Source organism: Urocampus carinirostris, chromosome 2, assembly GCF_059441175.1.
Source record: "Urocampus carinirostris isolate Australia breed hairy pipefish chromosome 2, RoL_Ucar_1.0, whole genome shotgun sequence".
Classification (NCBI taxonomy): domain Eukaryota; kingdom Metazoa; phylum Chordata; class Actinopteri; order Syngnathiformes; family Syngnathidae; genus Urocampus; species Urocampus carinirostris.
This window is the reverse complement of record NC_142350.1, coordinates 49,870,931-49,894,554: the sequence shown is the minus strand read 5'-3', so window position 1 is coordinate 49,894,554 and position 23,624 is coordinate 49,870,931. Positions and strand designations below refer to the sequence as shown.

General features: G+C 42.3%; 1 protein-coding gene across 3 annotated transcripts; it reads left to right on the top strand.

Annotated features, from left to right (window-relative positions):
* The first annotated feature begins 431 nt into the window (after positions 1–431).
* On the top strand, positions 432–9,776 carry LOC148372287 (uncharacterized). Of its 3 annotated transcripts, XM_088326946.1 has the most exons (4): positions 432–686; positions 724–817; positions 1,184–1,301; positions 4,748–9,776. In XM_088326946.1, the coding sequence occupies exon 4, from the start codon at positions 5,164–5,166 to the stop codon at positions 9,754–9,756; it is 4,593 nt and encodes a 1,530-aa protein (XP_088183072.1). In that variant the 5' UTR covers positions 432–686; positions 724–817; positions 1,184–1,301; positions 4,748–5,163; the 3' UTR covers positions 9,757–9,776. The 3 variants fall into 3 exon arrangements, with proteins under 3 accessions (XP_088183072.1, XP_088183070.1, XP_088183071.1); XM_088326944.1 differs by having other exon boundaries at positions 432–817; XM_088326945.1 differs by having other exon boundaries at positions 432–817; positions 1,184–1,316.
* Positions 9,777–23,624: the final 13,848 nt, after the last annotated feature.

Sequence of the window (23,624 nt, the reverse complement as noted above, 5' to 3'; positions counted from 1 at the left end):
ACTTTATATTATTTAGTTATGTTTTATGTATTTCTATTTGGAGTTCCTTGAGACATTTTGTGCAAAAGGGCCATACAAATAAATGTGACGTGACTTGATGAATATTTTTGTACCACTAGGAGGCATCCCCCGCTATACGGCATTTGCCCTTTGCAACGCCCACCTGAAAACAAATTATTGTCGTATCCCGGGGGTCTATGCATTACAAATGGATTTCAGATGAAATAAAAGGCATTTCTCTTGCGCAGTTTTTTCCCCGTCTTTACTCCATTGAGCGATGATGATAAATGCACGCACGTAATACGAAAACTGTCTTTTATATTTTGACGGAAAAATGACCAAGAATCTGTTGTCCACTTTCGCTCCGGCTGCTACCCGGAAACATTAGGAGGGCCGGAAAAGGAGCGATTGTTTGGGGGGAGCACACGTCACTCACTTTTTTTTAACCCCAAAATAATTAGCGACCACCACCGTTGCAAGGTTTTCCTCCGGCTAATTGTGGCGCACGTCTACTTCATTGCTCCGCGTTGAAAATAGAAAAAAGATGCAGGAGGAACCCCGTCGGTGATTGTTTTTACGTAGGGGGCGGGGGTTCTCGCTTTTGACTCCGGGGGTGGCGATAATGGCTCCGGCTAAGCACTGGAAAAGAGCACGCAGCAATGGAAGCCACCGCTAGAGGCTAGCTTGTAGCTTATAGCTAGCTAGCTTGTAGCTAACAGCTAGCTAGCTTCGTGCTAATAGCTAACTAGCTAGCTAGCTCTGCTCGAAGAAGAAGGCGTGACAGGCCGCGTCCGTCTTCTACACTCTCCACGCCCAGGTAATCATATTTTATTATTTTACGTCCCGGAAATAAATATCAAACGGTCAATTAATATTGTTATCATCACAAGTGCACGGTTCTCATTTTTAACTCGATTTATGGGTGAAGGCTAGCGTTAGCATAGTGCTAAATAAACGGAGATGGGATAGGACTAGTTTACCGGGCTATTATAAACGATCAAAACAGCGAATGTGCTCAAACTCTACAAAATCCCTCTTTCCCTGCACCCTTTTCTTTAGTTTAGTAAAGTAAATTCTTCTCAAGCGCCCCGATGTTCCTCTGCACGATTAAACCCGCTTGCAATGTTTACATTGTGCAGAGCGACGCTGATATGTGCATTTTTTTCTTCACTTTCCCCCTCAGGGATCGACGCTTCCGTCGAAAAATGAGAAACGGCCCAAACAGTGATACTATAGCTACTTCTTTCGTCCCCCGGGGGATTGTGTCTTGCAAAATCCCCTTAGGACGATTGGAGGAAACGGTAAGAAGTGAAGAGGTGAGGGAAGAAAACGGGACACACAAAGTGAGAGCTTGAAGTGCAGCCAAATTGCTGTTTTTTTGTAGGATTGTTACTTGTGTTTACAAATGAAACACAGAAAGGAACACTTGGAAAACTATTGCGCTGATTTCAGGATTACTTTATGTATAACTGGCCAAATTGTTATTATTTATCTGTACATTCAAGGAAACTGTGGGGGTCAGATGCATCGACATTTCGTTCTGTATACACGTGTACTAGAATGACAATAAAGTAGATCTGGATCTGAATCTGAATCTGAATCTGAATCTGAAATTAGAATTTGAATTGTCATTAATTCCCCCTTTCTTGTAGTTATTGGGGACCAGAACCCCGACGGATAGAAATTGAATTATTTTTAATTTTATCGATATCTACGTTGTTAAATATTGCATGCAACGAGATTGGACATGGCACTCCAGGTTAACTCGTAATACAGACTTTAAAGTGAATAAAAGAATAGACTATCTGGATTCAAGGCAAAAAAATATGTATGTTTCCGTAGCTAATGGTCCTCTGTTCACCGGGCTGTACCTGCCCAAGACACACCACAGGAGACTAGCCTAAGTTATAATAATAGTGCAATATCCGTGAATGAAAAATAATCGTGCATTGTAATAATAGTCAAGTCATTTTTATTTGTATAGCCCTAAATCACGAAGAGTCTCAAAGGGCTTCACAGATTATTACACTATATTACACAGACTATTTTTCAGCCGACCAGAAGAGTAGGTTATTCATATGCTATAAGATTAGCTGGAGAGCAACTCGCCGCAGCATCCATGCGCGCCGCCATGTTGAATAATAGTGCACTGAAAAGTGCTGTAACATGCCCAACAACACAAAACCTAAAATAAGTCAAAAGGTATATATTTTCAGTTTCGTGCGATAACATTTAGCAGCAACATAAACAACAACAAAAAAATAAGTTAATGAATTGAGGCCGCACAAGTGCAGTTCATTTTAGAAATAAATACATTAATGTCAAAAAAGAGCTTCCAGTCCTGACAAAAGTGCGCTCTGACGATCCCTGCTCGCACCAATTTGCAATCAGCGATAATGGATAGCGGCCGTATAGGTGCAATTAACTTTTTGGTCGACAGGACCGTAAAAAAGAGCTGCCATGCCTGACAAAAATGCGCTCTGCCGGCCACTGCTAGGAGCAATAGGCGATCGGGGATACTGGATCGCGGAATACTTTTCAACCCACGATGCACTGAGGCCATGTAAAACAAACTTTGAAGAGGTGAGGGGATACCGTATTGTCATTGCTAACAATGTAGTGAACATTATTTACAATAAGATTGGATGTCAGACTTCTATATACACATGTCATAAAAGACTTAAAATAGGAAGACAAAATGAATTAGGATAGACAAATCATTCCAACTGTTCAATTACCCATTAGTCACCTATATGAATGAAACCATTCTATTGCTTTGTTTGCCGTTATCTCTAAATGATAAACATATTTGAGAAGTAAAAATATATTTTTAATATCAATAAATTATGCAAATTGTCATAATAACTTTTGGGAACGTTGCTGGTATTTGCTACAAACGCAAGTGGGAGATTGGAACGTTTGTTTATCATCAGTGTGTGCCATTGCATCAGAACAATTTCATGGTAAGTTGTTTAGAAATTTCAAATGTTTATTGTGATTACAGTATTATCACGACTATAGGGCCGCACGGTGTTAAAAGGCGCATTCGCGTAGCTGGTTCTATTTCTGTACTTAGAACAAACGCAGGGCGCATCGCACAATAGGGCGCAGGTGCCTTATTTCGGGCCACCTCACAACAACACAGACAATTGGGGGCAATATTTAAAAATACAGAGCAGAGAGAGAGCAAAACTGAGTTTGATTGTGGTTAATTTAAGTATTGATTAAAAGTAAAACACAACTAACACAAAACAAGATTTTAAAACAGAGAACCGTTGTGATACGTTAGAACGGAGTCTGAAAAGTCTTTTATTGTTGTGCTTTGTTTGATGATCCACTGATCAACTTTTTCCTTCAACTCAGGCCACCTCGCTTTATTTCCTCGGAAGCTCATCTGCATCATCTTTACTCCTTTGAGTTTGTTTTTCAGCTTCTTCACTTGCGAACCATTGATTTAACAATCTTCAATTCTCCCTCGGCTGCTCAGTTTCCACGTTGTTCCGCGTAACATAGAAATCCACATACCACAGCGAACAAAAACACTAAAAGCATTCAATAGAGGGAAAATGAGGTTTGGGGATTTAATTAATATTTGTGGAACAACTCTGTTCAGCCTCCGGTAGCACAATAACTTTAAAATTGCTATATACGCTACAGTTTTGGCAGCCGCGTGTATTTTTGCAAACAATTCGAGCAATGCGCGTGCTGGATACTCGTGGTGCCTTCAGCTATGTCTGCGTCCTTACAGCACACTGCACGATAGCGCGCACTGCACAATTTAAAGAAAATCGGAGACTTTTATGTGCGCCTTATGGTCTTGAAAATACGGTCATGTACAAGTATTTGATCAAATGATCATAGAAATATCTAAACATGTAAAGGAAAATTTTGAATTTATTAACCATTTAGGTGAGATTATTTTGAGCTGGTCGAGTGCAGTAGTGGGTGGATGCAGGGAGATACGGCAGATTTAAACATTTTAAACTTCCACTTGCGCAGATTTTCATGCCCTTGTAGGATTTATTTTAATAATTACCTTCTTATTTTGAATAATTGTCCCGATCGTCGACTTGTTACGGTCATGCAACTTAGCGATAATCGCAAGCTTTGTATCCATGGTTATCAGGCTTTTGCTTCCCCTTTGCATCACTACTGACCTTGGACCCATAATGAATAAATACAATACCAGAGGTACACTGATGTAAACTAAACAGTCTTTACAAAGAACACAAGATTCTTAAATCAAAGAAGAGAAAGGCATTGTGGGAGTTATTCCAGCATTTTCATTACACCATAACACATAGCAATGTTTTGTATGACGACGACCACACAAAATCATTTGTTGTTAAGGTTGTATAGTGGGGAAAATTTTATAAAAAAGGGTACAAAAGACACCTTACGCCACATCGCAAAAGAAAACCTTGTAAGGCGAGGTTGTCGTTTCCTGGGCGTCTACTGCAAGTTTGTTTGAGCATTTCAAATTTATTCACCCCCAAAAACTGAATTTGAAAAACACTCTGTCAATTCCTTTTTTAAAATATCAATTATGCAGCTGAAGAGAGAAAACCTCGTGCTCACTAAATGGAAATAAAGTCATTTGGTAATTAAGTAACTCAAAATACAAAAAAAATAACCACAACTGGAAAAATATTGCCTCTATGAATGTTACTCAAATTTGAGTCTGTGTCGGAGGATATGACTTCCTTCTATGACATGTATTTTTCTTTAACTTTGTGTTTTCTTCCAGCGCCAGGGCCTTCTTGGCTGGATGAGGATTCTCACTTAGATGAAGGGAATTGTCAATGCAGTAACTCGCAAAGGAGACATGAGGAAGTCTATTGAACTGCTTCACTCTAAGATATGATAAGAAATTTTTAACATTTTTTTTTTTTTTTTTTTTTTACACTTTTGAGCTCCCCAGCTACCCCACTGCTTTTGGGAGTAAATTGTGAGCAGTGGATGATCGAGAGTACCCCACGCTGATTTTATATAGTCCAGATAAGAAACCTGTAACTGACATTCAAGTATTTCTGGACGATACATTATCGCAGAAGCGTCTTTAGGCCTTTTTTCCATCTTGCACTACTGTCTTGGGACTCTTGTCGCAATTTTTTTAGCACTGGAGGTTTGGCCTTGCACCCCCCACGTGCATGTGAGTGGGAAATGTTCCAGTTTGGAAAATACAATTTGGACATTATAGAGATGTTGAGTGGGCACCAGGCCCACCAGTTCAAAGGCCTTGGTTTAGACCGACAACTGCAGCATCAGCAGCAAGTGCAGCTCCACCAGCACCAACTCCAGCAGCAGCAGCAACAGCAGCAGCAGCAGCAGCAGCAGCAACAAGCCGAGTCGTCCGGAGCTCTTCTGTCTGGACTTGGCTTGGGGCCCCTGCAGGGGTCAAGAGGTAACGCCTTTTCTGATTCTGCCTCCATTTTTGCCAAGATGAGTGCCCCTCCTCCCCCACCTTTACAACAACCGCCTTCTTCATCGCCGAGCTCTCGTTCAAAATCCAGCAAGATGAGCAGTGGCTCGGGCCATTCTTCCAGCTATCCGCAATTCCTGCGCTCTTTCCACCCGTCTGAGGCAGCGCTAGCACAGGAGCCCTTACACCCGGGCGTAGGCCGTTTTGAGCACTTTGCCGGAGGAAGTAGCAGTAGTGCGAGTGCTGGGGGATTAGGAGGATTAGTAACATCCGCACCTCCACCCCCACCTCCCCTGCATCCTGGCCTCTCTGTCCCCCAAGCGTCATCCGGCTCGTCCTCCCCTTCCCCTACGACCTCCGTGGCCACCGCTAACAATCCTCCTAGTAGCAGTGCAGTCAGCTCATTGGGGCACCAGTTGGTCGGGGCCCCGTCTGATGCACGGAGCCTTCACCAACAGTTTAGTTGCATGCTAGCCGCCAATCAGTATTTCCTTTCCGGGGTTCCCGCTAACACAAGCTTAGAGCAATTTTTAGTTCAACAGGGTAGCCATAACCACTTAGGGATCGGTTTAAGCCAGAGTAGCGGGGAGCCTAGTACTAGCCTTTCTTCGCCCCCCGTGTTGCATTCGTCTCACTCGCACAGCCACTCGTCTCCCCAATCGCAAACTCCGCAGCAGCCCCCCCAGCAGCAACAGCTTCCGCCTCACACCCTATCTCATCCTCACTCTCATTCTCATCCTCACCACCCTCTCCACCCCGGGTCCCAGCCCCCGTCACTGGGCGGTTTTGATTTTCAGGGGATCCCTGTCCTCTCGTCCAATCAAATAGCTTCACTCATGCAGCAGGAATCAGGTTTGCCGCTTCCTTTACCACTTCATTTGTCCTTGTCTAAGGAGGACGGTAAAGCGGAAAGTGCAGGTATTGGAACTGGGGGTGGGGGTATCGGTAGCGGCGGCAATAGCAGTAGGAGGAAGAAAGCGATGGCTGGTTATTTACCTCAGAGAAAGTCCGAAAGCTCTAGTAACGGCCACAGTAATCCTAGCACTAACAGTAGCAACGATGCACTTAATCATACTCAGCCCCCGGCTTTAATTGGGAGCGGGGTCGGCTTATCGAATATGGCTGGAGACCCGTCATCCCTGCTTGCTTCATCATCTTCATCCTCATCCGTAGTTTCTTCTTCCTCCTCCTCTGCGCCCTCTTCCTCTGCTTCCTCAGTACTGGTTACTAACGAATCTCACCTTTCTAAAGCTGATAACTCAATACAAACTCACGCCACAGAGTCCGACACAGAGTCTATTTATAGCTGCGGAGAGTGTGGCAAAAGCTTCCCTCACCTTTCCAGCCTTCGCCGGCATATGCGTATGCATGAGCCGACTGCAGCTGGCACCAGTAAATCTACCGCTACTGGGCCCAATCCCGTTCACATTAAAAGTCAGCCAGACCCCAACCTTCCTCATTCTACCCAAGAAAACCCTCAGCCCTTGTCCAATATCTGCCCGAGCCCCGAGAAAATATTTCATTGCCCCGATTGTGGTAAAGGCTTTAAGAAAAAAGGACACCTCCTGCAGCACGGTGTCCTACACTCTTCGGCCCGCCCATACGGCTGCTCCACCTGCTCTCGGGCTTTTAATCGTAGAGAGTCGCTGACACGGCACGAGAAGATACATGAGGAAAAGCCGTTCCGATGTCCCGCCTGCGGTCGTGCCTTCCGCGAGAGCACCTCTCTACTCAACCACGCTGCCTCAGGCACCTGCGGCAAGCCAGGTAGGGGACCCAAACAACGAAGCAGCAAGACAGAGAGCGATGTTGAGGACAGGATAGTAGGAGGCAATGGAGGAGGGGGAACTTATCCGAGCAACAGGGGGGTCGTTTATGGGAAAACGGAGGAAAAGGAGGGTGTAATTGCGGTTGGGGAAGGAGAGGAAAAATCGGGGTTAGGATGTGATCTGTTTCAGTCTGCCAGGGTAGGGAATTCAAATGACAGGGACAGAAGCGATGGTAAATACCCCACTGACTACTCTCGGAATCGTTACACAGGGTACCATGAAGACCACCGTTCTCAAGGTAATCCGTCACCGTGCTACTCTGGCGCCTCCCCCTGCGGAAGCGGAATGGTCGGCCCAGCTCTGAGAAAGGCGCCCTTGGCCCCGACACTGCACCCGCACTCTCAGAGCCACAACCAGCACCATCATCCACAGCAACAGCCCCACCTGCCCCTTTCCTCTCTGCTGGACGATACTGAGGACGATGTCACTAGCTCCGTCAATAACGCCATCTCCGCTATCACCGGGGTAACTGGGAATCGAGATGACAGAGGTGACATCATAGGAGGTCTCCTTGGTGGTCTTGGTCTTAGCACTCTGGGTTCACCGTCTACATCAGGAATGGATAAGAACTACCGCGGCGATGGCAACCATGAGCCATTGAGCAGCAATCCCCAGAACCCCCCACCTAAGCCCAAACGTCCGCGCAAACCCAGAGCTAAGAAAGAATCTACCGCTGATGGGCAGCCCCCAAAACGTAGGCAGTACACCCCCAGAATGGGAACCAGTGGGCTCCCGCGCACTCACCTTTGCAGTGTTTGCGGTAAGGGTTTCGCACGGCGCGAGACCCTCCGCAGACACGACCGCATACATACAGGGGAAAAGCCTCACCACTGCACCGTTTGCGGAAAGTATTTCCGAGAGGCCTTCCATCTTAGCAAGCACCAAACGGTTCACTCTGGGGCTAAGAATTACAAATGCAGCATCTGCGGGAAGGAGTTTGGCTACTCTCAAAGTCTCAGGAGGCACAGCAAACTCCACCAGAAAGGGGAGAACGAAGAGGTGCCCACCACACCTGCTCCAGAGAATATCAACAGCTTTAATCCGAACGCTCAGTGCAGCGTGACCCAAGACGGCAGCCAGAGCCAAGCACCAAGCACCTCCTCTTATTACTCTTACCCTCAAGATGTCAAGCCTCAAGATTCGCAGCCCCCGCCTCGTCTTTACACATGCGCGATATGCTGGAAGTCCTTCCGCCACCATTTTCATCTGACGGCCCATCACCAGACGGTTCACGAAGGTGGTGGTGAGAAGCATTTCTGCTGCGAGGTGTGCGGGAAAGCCTTTGCATATTCAAACAGCCTCACGCGACACAGGCAGTCCCAGCACGGAATTACCCGCGGCGACACCTCAAACCCTCAAGAGGGCAACAGCGTGTCTGGTGACATCAGGGTAGGAAGCGATGTGAACCAGTCGACGTCAGAGAGCGAGGCTGCTACCAATACTTTGCTGCAGATGGCACCGTCCACCGACAGCCACGGGGCGCCCGGTCTAAACGTGGTCACGCATGCCCACCAACAGGCCCAGCCCCAACCACCAGCCGGTTATTCCCCACTCTTTTATGACACCACGGCAGCTCCCAGTGCTCCGTCTTACTCGCAGCCTCTGCCCCCAAACTCCACCATAATGCCCCCACACCACACACACTCCCCTGCCGGAGTAAAAGGAGAGCACATATACCCGGCTGGGTCCCGCAACCGTACTCTGCACACCACCGCCCCCTTCCAGCCCCTCACGGAGCTGCCCTCCACCGAACATCACCATCTACATAGTCATCTTCATCACCACCACCATCATCCTCATCATCCACCAGACGCCCAGCCCCAGCAGCACCTCGACTGCAGCAACCAGTCACCCCAAGACCAGATCAGGCCGCACAAGAAAAAAGAAAAAAAGTCTGATAGGAGAGATTGGCAGGATAATAAGTACGACTCCCATGATTTAGTTGACGAGAGTCACAAGAAGAGAAAGATCAGTTGTACGGTCAGAGGGCAGACGGGCAAAAAACGCGGCTCGCTTCGCTTGACAATTAGACGGGGAGAAGGATCTGGTGGCAGTGGCTACAAACTTGTCAACACCGGCGTCAAAGTTCAGATTCTCTCGTCCTTAAAAGTCCCGGTCAAGCGTTTCGGCTGTCCCATATGCCCCAGTTCTGTGTTTTCCCGCAAAGCGGGGCTGCTAGTCCACATGGCGATTAGACACTTGCCAAAAGCGCGAACCGCTCCAGAGCGACTTCAGTGCAGCGTGTGTGGGAATCAATCCCACAATTCCTTGGCGGCTTTCGTCCACCGGGCTTCTCATCGCGCCAGCGGGACTTTCTCGTGCCACTGCTGCTCGGCTCGCTTCTGGAACGCCGTTCTTCTCCGAAGGCACAAGAGCTCCTGCAGCCGCGTGGCCAAAGGGGCACGGCAAGGTGATGCTAAGAAGCTGGCACAGACACCAGGGGTAAAACCCACCCAGTCACAAGATGACATGCCGTACCATCTACTGGGATCTTATAGATACTGAGCATCCTGACAAAAAAGGGACTTTGGCAAAAAAAAGGAATTGTGGGAGTTTAGGACTTTAGTGTGGTAACAAACTACTGTAAAGCAACCATTTGAAATCACCTGAAATGCTTCCAGATTCTTTTGGAATGTCTTTGGAAAAATGTGACTGTTCCCATAGGATCACTAACCCCCTTAAGTGCATTGACACTATGCTTGGCAGACACTGTGCAGTCACTAGGCAACTTTAGATAACGGTTTCCTGCACATGTATCTCTCCTCGTATTCTAACTAGCATCCCTGCTACAAAACCTTTTTGCTGTATGATAAACTGTGTCTCTGCTGTGTACTTTATGGATCATGTAGCACACTTAATGATTTTATTTTGTAAAGTGCTTTCATTAGGAGTAGGGACTTTTGAGATTAAGACTTTTGTTGATAGTTTGTCAGTGCATGTTCGTTCTCCGGTCATGTTTTTTGCCGAGGTGGTATGTGATGGCTTCAAGTATACTGTAATCCCTCGCTGCTTCATGTTTTGTACTCTGCGAATTGAAAACATTTTCGCGATCCATTATTCAAATCACATATTGCTGCGAGCGGCAGTCAGCAGTGCGCATTTTTGTCTGGGCTGGCAGCTTTTTTTTTCTGTTCTGTCCACCAAAGAGTGAACTGCACTGGCTTCATTGATTCATTATCACTCATTGTACATTAATGTTAGCGGGGAGCGGCTGCACAGTCTTTTATTTCTGCCTAAAATCAAGTGCACTCGTGATCCGTTATCCAAAATCCCATACAGCTGCGAGCGGGGGCCGGCATAGTGCGTTTTTATCAGGCCAGGCGGCTTCTTTTTTTTTTTTATTCTGTCCACCAAAAGGGGAACTGCATTCGTGCGGCTGCAATCCATTCTGCTCTATAACATTTTGCTGCAAGCAGGGGCTGGCATAGCAAATTTTTGTCAGGCCAGGCGGATCTTTTTTATTACCGACTAAAATGAACTTATGTCAGTCGGTCACAACTCATTATCTCATATCCCATATTGCCGCGGGCAGGGACTGGCTAAGGTTACATTTGACACGCATTGGTGTAGCAGCAATCCATTATCTCTGATCGGCTATTGCTGAGAGCAAGAGGGCAGTTTTTCCTCGCCTTAAGCTGCTTAAGCGTGCCATTGTGGCCTGCGTTAACACGTTACACTGTTTTGCCATTATCCCTTGTCAACTACTTCCAACTACTGCCAAGAGAGCAAATTTGTGTCATTCACATTAGCTCTTTTTTTCATTCTGCTTGAAATGAACGACATCCATGCAGCTGCGATCAATTACCTCCGGTCGACCATTACTTTTTTTTTTTTTTTTTTTTCGGTTTGGGCCGCTGAAGCGTGCCATTCTGAGAGCGAGGATTTAGAGCGCAAATTTGTGTCATGCGTCACAACTCCTTTTTTCCGTTCTTTACGCCTAAAATGAACTGCACCAGTGCGTGATCCATTATTCAGTCATTATTTTATTGATGCGGTCTGATGAAATGTGTACTGACTAAAATGGACTGCACTTTTTTGACCGCGATCCATTATCCCCGGATGACTTTTGCTCCTACGTTTTTGTAGAGAGGAAATGTGTGTCATCCGTGGCGGCTTTGTCCCGTTATTTTACCTTGAAATGAACAGCACCCTTGCAGCCGGGATCCATTATGCACGGTCGACTACTGCTGCGATCGGGGGCGGCAAAGCTGACTCTTTGCATATTGCGGGAGGTTTTGGTCCCCATTAACCGCGCTAAACGAGGGATTACAGTATCCCACAAATTTGTAGTGTAATTTTATTTAAGGGTTCCTCTTTAGGTCCTGGTGATAATCACATAGAGATAAGAATTGTTGATGGTAATTCGTTTTAAAGGGTCACTATCTCTCCTGCCAAAATGAAGAAACTGACTAAAAGCCTCGCTTTTTATGCTATTTCATTTGTTTCAAACGATTTATTTAGCTTTTATACCAAGGGATAGAACACAAGGTAAAGAAATGGACTGTAACACATTTCCCATGTTATTTTGATGCTCTGTGATTATTTCGACTGTGTTCCACTTTGTGTTTAAGGACCTATTCTCCCAGCTGAAAGTACTATTCCATGTTTTTAATGTACGTTAATATCCTCATACCGAGTTTAGACTGAACCTCAAGTTTTTAGTGAGTGCTGCATTTTAATCACACTGTCATGTCTTCTTGATTTCTTTTAAAGAAAAATGTTTATTTGCTCACGTAAAATATGTCCATGCCCGTTTTCACACTGTGTTTGTTTTTGTTTTTCTTCTAAAGAAAAAGTATAGTTTTAGTAGATTTCTATCACTTTATTTACCGAAAAAGCCAGTAGTTGATTATATTTGAAATGAATAAACCTTGAGTGTAAGAAGTGGTTTGGGTTTTTTGTTCATGGGCAGGATGAAAGTACACAATACTCTTCATATTTAGTTTGTTTTACACACATCTCATCTCATTCGCTGCACCGCTTATCCTCAGTAGGGTCGCTGGGGTGCTGGAGCCCATCCCAGCAATCATCGGGCAGTGGGCAGGGGACATCCTGAACTGGTTGCCAGCCAATCGCAGGGCACACGGGGACAGACAACTCACTCGCTCAGTCACAACTAGGGACAATTTAGACCGGCCAATTCACCTGAAATGCATGTCTTTTGAATGTGGGAGGAAACCGGAGTGCCCGGAGGAAACCCACGCAAGCACGGGGAGAACATGCAAACTCCCCACAGGAGGTTCAAACCCATGACCTCAGAACTGTGCCACACACGCGCTAACCACTGCGCCGCATTCCTCCCACATTCCGAAAACATGCATGTCAGGTTAATTGTAAAGTTCAAATTATCCCTAGGTGTGTATGAGCGAGTGAGTTGTCTGTCCCTGTGTGCCTGCGACTGGCCGGCAACCAGTTCAGGGTGTCCACTGCCCGAAGATAACCGAGATGGGCTCCAGCGCCCCCGCGACCCTACTGAGGATAAGCGGTGCAGATAATGGAAGGATGGATATTCATATTGTTTTCTCTCTCTCTCACTCTCAAGATACCGCACATACCTTTGCCGATTATAATTATTTTCTTATTTTACAAAAATCGAGCAGGAACCATGTACAACATATTTTGCTTCCACTGGCAGGTTGTCCGCCTTACTCGAGGAAAAATATTCTAGAATCTATTAGACAACATTTTTATTACACCCCCACACTTTTTGTTGTTTCAGATTTGAGGTAATTTTTTTTTACCATATCATTTCAATTTGTTTTCTACACACGATTAAAATTTATGAACATTAAAAACATCTTCAAAATGAGCAGAATAGTCAGAAAATAAGGTGAAATATTCCGAAATCCTTATTTACAGATGTGTTATTGTCAAAAATGACGAACCTTTATTTCTTCCTTAACCGCAGTCAACACAAAAAACGTGAGATCAATTTTGGTAACATGATCATATAAGCTCAACGTGAAACTTTATAATTCTATATATTTTCGACCGATAATGAGCCTCAAGATTTTTTGATGATAAAAGTATACCTTGGCTCCAAAAAAATGTATTAACACACCGTTAGATACGCTAAAATAACCGTGTAACAACTCCGACCACTAGATGTCAGTAAAGGACACAGGACTACTGTTCCCATGCGTCAATTTGGCTTTGCTATGCAGGTCACACGTGTTTTCTACTTGCGGTTTCTTTGCCACTTAGACAATAATTGAATGCTAATGACGTAAATCGATAAATATGAATGAGCAATTAAATACTATTTTATTTTGGTACAGGGTACATAACCTGTATATCTGCATTTTTCTTTTATGGATTGTTTTAGTTTGGCCAATGGATTTGATGACTAGACTCAAGCGTTAGGATTTAACACAGGCCCTGAAATGCGCTCACCAGGCATGCGTCATTGCAATTTTCTAGGAAATTTAATTTTGTACTGGCATGAGAAATAGAGATGATCGGTGTTTTTCGGTGTTGTGATCAATTCTTCCAAAATTCTTTTTAGAATAAGCCTATCATGTATATAGAAAAAACAGTCAGTGCCCTTATATAGGACACAGTAGTGGTTGACTAAACCTATGTAAACCCAACTTCTAATGATAAAAACCCGATAACAGCAATAACATGATAAAATTGCTATCTTAGAAATGAATACAAACGAATAGATCTTGCGCTAATCAGTAACAAAAAAGTAAAAGGTTGGCGACCCCTGGTTTATGCTTAATAACAACAGGTTTAAAAAATTAGTATCTAGACAAAGCGCATCAAGTAGAGGTGTCCCGATTTGATACTAGTATCGGTCCGATGCCAGACACAAAAACAATTGGGTTTTTATCAGTTTTGATCCAAAAGCACAGGTTATATCCACCTATATGTGGTGCATGTAACAGTTGTTTCCATCCATATAAAGTGTAAGTCTATGCTTACACATCTTGTAAAAACATAAGACACAGAGATGGTGCTCACTTTTGGAACGCGAAAGAAACAAGCACGGCGCTTTGTTGAATTTGGTAAGTGAGCTAATTTGATCATGGCATCGCACTCTGATCAGAGTAGTCGTAAACGTAGTTATTTATTTTGTCTGTAGTCGTACCAGGCTTCCCGCGGATCCTTGAAAAGTCTTAAAAGGCATTGAGTTCATTATTCAGAAAATAAGGCCTTAATTGGCATTAAGATGTCTTCGATCCAATTTTTCAAAGCCTTAAAAATGTGAACACATTAATATGATTTATATTTGATTGAACTAAAAAGATTTGGTAACATTTATGAATTGTCTTTTTTGATAATTCACCGATAGACTTTTTGAGGAAACATTGCGTGACCACAATAACGGAACTATCAAAACGGTGATGTGGTTTCAGTCAGGCCTTTCAGTGCTTTACCAGGTAATATATATGAGGCACAATGTATTTTGTGCAAGAAACATTTGTGTCTGTCTTTGTTTCAATTGCGTTTTTTTTGTTGACTTGGTCTTAAATTTGATTTCAAAAGGTATTGAAAAAGTCCTAAGTCTTGAATTTAACCTGCCTTAAGCCGTAGGAACCCTGGCATGTAAACGATTCATTCGCTCTAGAAATCCGATATTCCATTTCCAATCAGATTATCGCTTGTAAATGTAGTCACTGTCCGATTCAAAGTAATCACAAAATGAATTATTTAACTATATCGAGGGTCTTGAACTAAATCTACCTGGGAGCTGCCGGAACTCGTTTCTGGTTAAGGCTGCTCCAAATTGGGTTTTCTCCCAAAAAATTGAGATATAAACATTCCACTGTTCTCAAATATACAGTGGAACCTCTGTTTTCGAACGCCTCTCAGTTTGAACAAATCGGAGTCCGACCAAAAATTTCGCCAAATTCTTGCTTCACTGTTGGGTCAAAAATTCGGAATTCGAACGCCGGTAATGCGTGAGTGCGTACGTTAGGGTGCGATGCTGAGCGGCGTACGGGTGCAGATCGCTCTGTTCCTGACCAACTGTTATCGCGTGCGGATGTGCTTCGTTTTGCTTTCGCTTTTAATATCGGTGAACGGAGTGTTTTAGCCCCTAATTATGCCTCCGAAGAAAGTCAGTGCAAGCAGCAAAGTTGCTACAGGTGAAAAAAGAAAAGTAGTGCGTACAACTATTGCATTTAAGAAAGAAATAATAGCAAAATATGAAGGAGGTGTGCGAGTGTCTGATCTTGCCTGCGCCTTCTGCTGACCACCACAAAGGTAAGAAATCCTATTCATAATTATTTTCTTTATCCTTTTTTTTTATTTTTACACGTTCATGTTAGCGTAATCTTTCGTACGGAAGATTACGATGACGCGAACGTACGATTAGCCTGGGTTAGCCTTATGATTACGTTAAACATTCAAGATAAACATTAGGGTGTTGGAACGGATTATAACGATTTACATTACTTTTAATGGGAAAAATGATTTCGGTGATTGAATCCGCAAATCAAAATTATAATCAGAAATAAATGAATCCATAATCAGCCATGGTTGTTCTTAAAGGCAAAGTGTTTATAATTCAGTGCTTCCTAGTCATTCATTTAAAACAGGAATATTAATTTAAATATTTAAGAAGTTGTGCATTTCTTAAATGCTCATAAGTCTTGAAATTTCTATTTATGTTTCATATCATGAGCCTCACCTAGAGGGAGGTGACATAATTGACTGCCATCTTGCTACTGGTAACCTGAAAAAACAAAAACCTGGCGAAAGACTGGGCAAAAAAATGGTGCTTTGCAGGCACTCTGGGTCTTCGTAATTTTCGTTCTTACTTGTGATTTTAAGAAGAGAATACTACAATATCTAGCGGTCAGATAACACACTACCCCTTTAACTTTCTAGATAAGGTGGTGGCCTCAAACTATCATCCTGAGGGCTGCAACTCTCCTCTTTTCAATTTCTCAATAAAGTGATGCCTCCGTACTTGAGTGACTCTTAAAACCAAATAAAGGGGAGAGGGATGGGCGCCACCAGGGTGTACTTGCCCAAGACACAACCCAGGAAATGATGCCCCTACGACCCTAGTGGTCAAGGGATGCCCCCACCCACCATTCAAACGAAAAATTGAAATTTGAACAAACCCGAACAAGTGGGCGAGTGAAATGAACGGCCATCTTGGCTACTCAGTTAGCATTGTGTCGAAAGAGCTCGTCAGTCAGACAGAAGGTGGGGGGAATCGATTGTGATTTAGTGCGTTTTATTGCCCTTTTTTGACTCCCAAGAAAGTGATAAAGACATGGAAATAGTTCTATATTTTTATCATTATTATGTTTCATCTTTATTATCTCCATATTTCAAGAAATGTTGTCGGTTAAGTACCTGTAATAATAATATTTGGGGTATGGTTGTGTAGGTACACGTTTGATTAATAATCCATTTATGAATACCTTGATGGAAAATTGTTTTCGCTGTTCGAACAATTCCAGGTATCAATATGTAGCATATGAATAATCTGTATTTTATGTTGACAATATCTGTGTTCAGATCTGATCTGCCACTATGTCCCGGTCCAAAGCCTACGATCTGAGAGTGCTGGTCTTCTGATGATCCCGAGAGCAAAGAAGTCTTCTGCTGGTTCGAGAGCGTTCTCCATCCGGGCACCGGTGCTGTGGAATGCTCTTCCCCCTGAGATTCGATCTGCAACCTCAGTGGAAATGTTTAAATCTAAACTTAAAACTCACTTCTACTCCATTGCATACGAATAACCTACTCCTCTTGTCGGTTGAAAATAGTTTGTGTAATATAGTGTAACAATCTGTGAAGCCCTTTGAGACTCTTCGTGATTTAGGGCTATACAAATAAAAATGACTTGACTTGACTTGACTTATTTGCCCTCATGTAGGTTTTAGATCAGGTGATGGTGTCATAATAGTCTGTGGTTTGCAATAATCAGTGGTCTGTGCAGCCCTTTGAGACTCTTTGTGATCAAGGGTGTCACAAATAAACATTACTTGACTTGACTCTAGTTTGAAGCTTGTTTTATCAGTGGTATCTGCCCAAAAATGTTACACTTTTTCATCAATATTTGATAAAGAAACAACAAGATCAGTTTTGTTAGGCTCTTGTGCATGTGTTGTTGCATGCTTGCGTGAGGGTTTTTGGTGTATAGTAGAGGACACCATGACTTAAAGGGATTACAAAATACCTTCTTTTTCCAAATAAGCACGGAATATGTCGTGCTCCTCCCTACAATAATGCATATATTTCAAAATATTCCAGGCACTATGGATCTGAAATAATTTATTTTCAAGTAGATAGTTCAACCTCATATCCCCTAGAGATGTGGCGTCACCGGATGACAGCGAGGAATCAAACAATGGCAGGTCAAGTTGAAAACCTGGCAGGGATTGTAACATTCAACTGGGGGTTTTCTGATTGTTTTGTTCGAGGCAGTAAGTTAACTTGCCGTCTCGTACAGCGTGCATTCCTTTTTTGCCTTTTCCTCCTTTTAGGTATGTGATTGTGACTTTTCCTTTTTCTGCTTTTCACCCGTGTCTGGCAATTTATATAATATTGTCCAGATATCTCTCCGTTTGCGTGCGGGCTCCTAAAGGCTTCCAGTTTTGTTTGGTCTAGGTTAGCTCCATTAGTAGTCAGCTAGCTGGCTTGCCTGCCGTGCTCATTGTTTTTTCTCCCCGCTTGGTTCGTGTTTGTTGCCGTAATCGTTTTCTGTTGTTGGCTCCTTGCTTTCCTGGCTGCCTGCCGCATGCTTTTGGTCGGCCAGTCTCCTGTTGTACTGCAAATCGGTCCCGCTTAGCCATTTTTAGCAGCAGGCTAGCTTGCCGAGTCCCGGCTGGTTTAGCCCCTCCTAGCTCTCTGTGTTGTTTTTGCCAGTTCGCCCCATTTGTTGTACCAATTCTGCACCTATCTGCCACACAACCCCTAGGCATTCTCCACAAACAACACCAAAACTTAGTTTAAAGCACTCAAAACCTTTTCGATTAGTTACATATTAAACCACAATGGTGACTGGATGCTAGGGTGTTTTAGATGACTTCGGAGCTCAAGAAGACAAGGACAAGACAGTCTTCAAAATGCATTATCGGAAAATAATTGCAATATACCAATGACATGTATATGTAAATATAGATATGATACAAAAAACATGTGTTATTTTGTATGGTTTAGAACTTGGGTATCCCTTTAAAGCCAAACAGGCGGCCCGCGGGCCAGATCGGGCCCGCTGAGGGATTGAATCCGGCCCGCAAGACAACACTCAGAGAAGCGCAAGAGAAAAACAAGCTGCTGGTTGAAATATGTCGCCTAAGCCAGGTGCCTCTCACAAAGACACTGTACTTGTATTTATTTCTCTCTCTCTCTCTCTTTTCCACCCCTTTTCTCCCACTCTCTGTCTCTTTCACTCTCTGTGTCTCTCTTTTTCTCTTCCTTTGTTGCTCTTTGTCTCTTTCTCTCTCTGTGTCTTTTAACTTATTTTGCTCTAACTTCCTTTTTTCCTTTTCTCTCTTCTTTTTCTATCTTCCTACCCTTTGCGCTTTCTTTTCTCTTTTCTCTCCTTTTGTCTTTCTATTTCTCTTTGGATTTCTTTCTTCCTCTCCCTCCCTTTGTCCTGCCCTCTCTCCTTTTCCCTCCCTCGTTCTCTTATTTCTTTATCTCTCTTTTTCTTTCTCTTTAATCTACTAGTCCGGCCCCCAACAGAATGTTTGTTCTATCGTGTGGCCCCCGAGTTAAAATGAGTTTGACACCCCTGCTTTAAAGGTGAAGTGTTCAATAATCGGTGAACACAGGGTGAAAAGTTTGTGTGCGAATTGTATGTAAACCTGCGCCCAATCGTCAGCATTTTTAAGAGGCTTAAGCCACTCCTCTTTTCAAATGGATTTTACTTGATCATACTTTTAATCTTTCACTTGAATATATCTTACTTTTTATTACATATTTTTATGTCTTGGGTTTGTTTTTTAAAAAAATAATAATAATGATGAAAAGTTCCGAGTTACCTCATATTATTGGCACGGTTGGGTGTCGTTTGGTGGATGAGCCTCCCTCAGTTCCTTTTCCTCACATGGTGAGTCTGTGCCTCGCTAAAGTTGTATTTTATTATTTTTATTTTGTTTTTTGCGAACCATTGTGTGTGTTGGTGTATTTGGTGTTTCGGGTTGTTGGGTTGGGATGAAAGGAGGGGATTTTATTACCCTATTGTACACTGAATGTTTTTATACAGCACTTTGAGCAGGGGTGGGAAATAATTTGGAGTCGGAGGGCACATTGGGCCATGGGGCTGATCCTGGAGACCTAGTTTTTCCATTTATGAATGAATAAACATCTATATACACGTGTCTTTTGAAATAAATTAAAACAATATATTAGGTCCCTGTTTAAGAACTTTAATTAATATTTAGTTTTGTAGAAGTACTGTAGTTGCATTGTTGTAGTATTTCTGCAGTTGGATATTTGTTGTAATTCTGTAGTATTAAAGTAATTATGTAGTTTTTGTTGTAGTATTACTGTAGTTTTATTTTCGTAATATGTATGTAGTTATTGTGTAGTTGTATTTCTTAGTATTAGAATATTAGTGTTTTGTAGTATTACTGTAGTTTTATTTTTGTAGTATTTTCATAGAAGTATTTTGTAGTATTTTCATAGAAGTATTTTGTAGTATTACTGTAGTATTATTCTTGTTGTATTTCCATAGTAGTATTTCCATATAACTTTTCTGTTGTGTATCTGTAGTATATTTGTAGTATTCCCATAATATAATATAATATATTTTTTTTTGTATATCTGTAGTATTTTTGTAGTATCACTGTAGTTTTATTTTTGTAGTGTCTTCATTTTCATATTTTCGTTGTATAACTGCAGTTGTATTTTTGCAGCAGTTTTGTCCTAATATTTCTGTAGTAGTATTTTTGTAGTATTCCTTAAGTAATTCTCTTGTAGTGTTTTTGTATAAAAGTATTACTGTAGTGTTATTTTTGTAGTATTTCTGTAGAAATATGTTTGAAGTATTTCCAAAGAAGATTTTTAGTAGTATTTGTGTACATTTTTGTAGTATTTTCACGATGGTATTTTTGTCGCATTTCTGTTATTATAATATTACTGTAGTTGTATTTTTTTGTAGTACAGTATTTTGGGGCAATAGTCCTGTAGTAATATTTGTTTTTTATAGTATTACTGTAGTAGAACTTTTGTAGTATTTATATAGTATTTTTTGTTTCAGAATGAAAGCACAATAGTGTTTTCAGGCACTTAATTTGCAGTATTTTTGTTGTTTCTTTAGTAGTGGTTTTTATAGACACACACAAAGGGACAACGGGGACAAAGTTGTCACCGAAACCTGCCCCTACCCTTTTTTGAAGTAGTACTTCATTTACTATAGTCATGATATTTTGACCAGTTTTGTTTGGAGGGCCGAATGAAAAAGCCTGCCGGGCTGCATGCGGCCCGCGTACCGTAGCTTGCACATCCCTGATTCAATCCGATACCCAAATTTCTCCCTGATGAGCAAACGCCGACATGGCACAAAAAGCAAGGTATTTTGACGGCGTGCGTCTTTGAGTTCACGTTGCCTCGGGCTTTTCGTCGGAGGATCAGGCTGGCGTCACGTGCGAGCTCACGCTTGTAAATGATTCACCCGCCAAACGGAATTCCTGTCAACTGTTTACTCCTCAAGTGGAGAGCACATCCGTCTGTGGGTCGGCCACCGCCGGTGGATCCGTCTCGATATCCATTTTAGCGATACCGAGCCAATGCTTGGATCGGATCCATACTGTTTACACTCTCGACGTTATTGTTTTACTTCTGTATTTTTGTTACAGGGCAGCTTTCCTTGAGTTTGCCTCGGTTGAGAGAAATATTTCTCATTCTTTTTATATACTCTTAATGTTTCAATTGTAGTTATTTAATCAAAAATGATGAAGATTTTAGCCTCAAAAATTTATCATGACTCGTAAAAATGAACCAATTTAAGGGGGATGGATCAATTCTTCAATTTTCATGGCATTTTCTAGCAAAAAGTATTGATTACAAATTGGTATTGATCAATACTACCCTGTATTTACTTAGATCAGATCAATAATGATGTCCTAGAAATCATACCTGTCAAGCTCCAGGGCTCCATGCCCTTATAAACTGTTGTATTTTCCCTTACAAAATAATCTTTCACCATATATTTTTTAAACTTGTTTATATACGTAGTTATACTGTACATGTGTTTCGTTATATCATATAAATTGTTAATTAACATTTTGTTGTGAGATACTGAGTTGCTCGACATGAATGAGGTTTATTATAAAATAAGTTCAAAAATGAAGTAGCTTGGATGTTCACCATAGAAGGAAAAAATACATAAAAATATGATTAAGTACAATACTACATTTTCTTATTCAAATTATGAATTCATTTTCTGTATTAGATTATTGTTGGTAATATACCGATTAAAGGGATAACCACAATCCTGTCTTTTTTCATTTTCTCTCATTTTATACTTCCTTTTTTTCTTGACTTCTTTATACAACATAATAATTTCTAATGTAATGCGTCAAAGCAAGTGAGCCGTTTGAGAGCCAGTTCCCTTTAATGAGTTGAGCCGAAAAAGCCAGTTCTCTAAAAAAGAGACGGACTTCCTTTCACTACATTAAACCGCTTGCTTCGTTTGCAACGTAAAAAAACGATACCGAGATAGAGGCTTCCGCGGCGAACTCGTTTGACTCGATTGATTTGCCGTTTCGTGATAGTTGGTGTATACCGGATGGTACCCATCATTGAAAAATTTGCGTTTTTCCGTACAGATTTTCTTGTACGTCGTACACGTCTTAAAATGCATAATAAACGTACTTTGTACGACAAACCCGTACAGGTTGACAGGTATGCATGGCTCATAAAAATGAACCAATTCAAGGGGGAAGGATCAATTATTCAATTTTCACGGCATTTTCTAGCAAAAAGTATTGATAACAAATTGGTATCGATCAATACTACCCTGTATTTACTTAGATCAGATCATTAATGATGTCCTGGAAATGATATTATCACCCCTCCACCATTTTCCTCAAAGCACTGCTACAATATTTAGACGGTGCTCCTCTCTCTGAGTTTATTCCTATTTGTGTGACTGACAGGCACTTTTTAACACCTACCTGGCCTGCTGCTGCATCGTGCAGTGTATTTGTGCTGTTACTTTCATAAATATGAATTAACTCAAGGAAGAGGGCTCAATTATTTAACCATTGTGACATTTGGAAGCAAAATGTGTCGGTATCAGATCGGTATCGATCGATACAGGTATTTACTTGGATGGAATCGATACCCAAACTCCTAGTATCGCCTACCCCTACCGTGCAGGGTTCGAATTCCTGCGGCGCGCTGCTTCGCATGTGCCCGGGTACAGTTCGCGAGCAGGGCCGCCCTCGTGTCTCGCCATTTTTTTCTATTTTCTCGCTCGCTCTCACGCGGCTCTAGCATGCACAGAGGGAATCCGAGTGGGCGGGACCGGTCGACCTACTTCTGGCCAATGGGAAGCGCGTAAGACGACGGGGGCTCAGCCAATTAGAGCAAGGGCCGCGAGCGGGCAAGCTCGTCGCCGCGTGCCTGGTACACGTGAGCTCGTACTAAATAGTGATGGGGATTCCGGTTCTTTTTGAGAGAAGCGGCTTTTTCGGCTCGTTCACGATGAAAGAGCCGGCCCTTTTGGCTCACAAGCAGCTCTTTTTGATTGTCTTTGTTGCTTTGATCCATATATTTATTACCAGTTATAATGTAAAATTATGCCTGAAATGACTATTGAAAAAAGGGGGGGAAGCCAAAACAGAACAAAATAAAGGGGAAATATTAAGCAGAAAAAAAATAAATCATAAAAGGTTGGAAAAAACAACCGAAAGAAAAAAAAGAGGAATAAAACCACAGAAAGAAGAATATGAATAAAAGAAACAAAAAAATGAGTGATGGGAAGGCAAAAAAACCCGAAATAAATGCTAGCCAAAAAAATTAAAGAATAAATGAATAAGAAAAAAAACGAGGGGAAAAACGGAGGAATAAGGGAAAAGAGCAAAAGATAGAAAAGAGCTAGAAATAGAAGAAACCAAGAAGAAAAGGGAACAGAGAGGGAAGAAAGGCAAGTAAAAAAGAGGTGAAAAGCTAGGGAAAGAAGAAACAAAAGAATAAGAAGAAGGAAGGAAGGAGCAAACAAGAAGAAGAGTAAAGGGAAAAAGGGAGAAAAGAAAAAGAAAGAATGGGAAAGAGAGAAAAGGAGGAAGAAGAGAGAAAGAAAGAAAGAAAAAAATAACAAAGAAAGAGAAAATGAGAGAAGTAGAAAAGCAGGGCTAAACTGACTCAGTCAACCATTAAAATAAAGCATTTAACTAGAAAATCACAATGACCCAGCTCTGGTAAGCTATTTTCAGAACAGGTTCGCTGGAAACTCA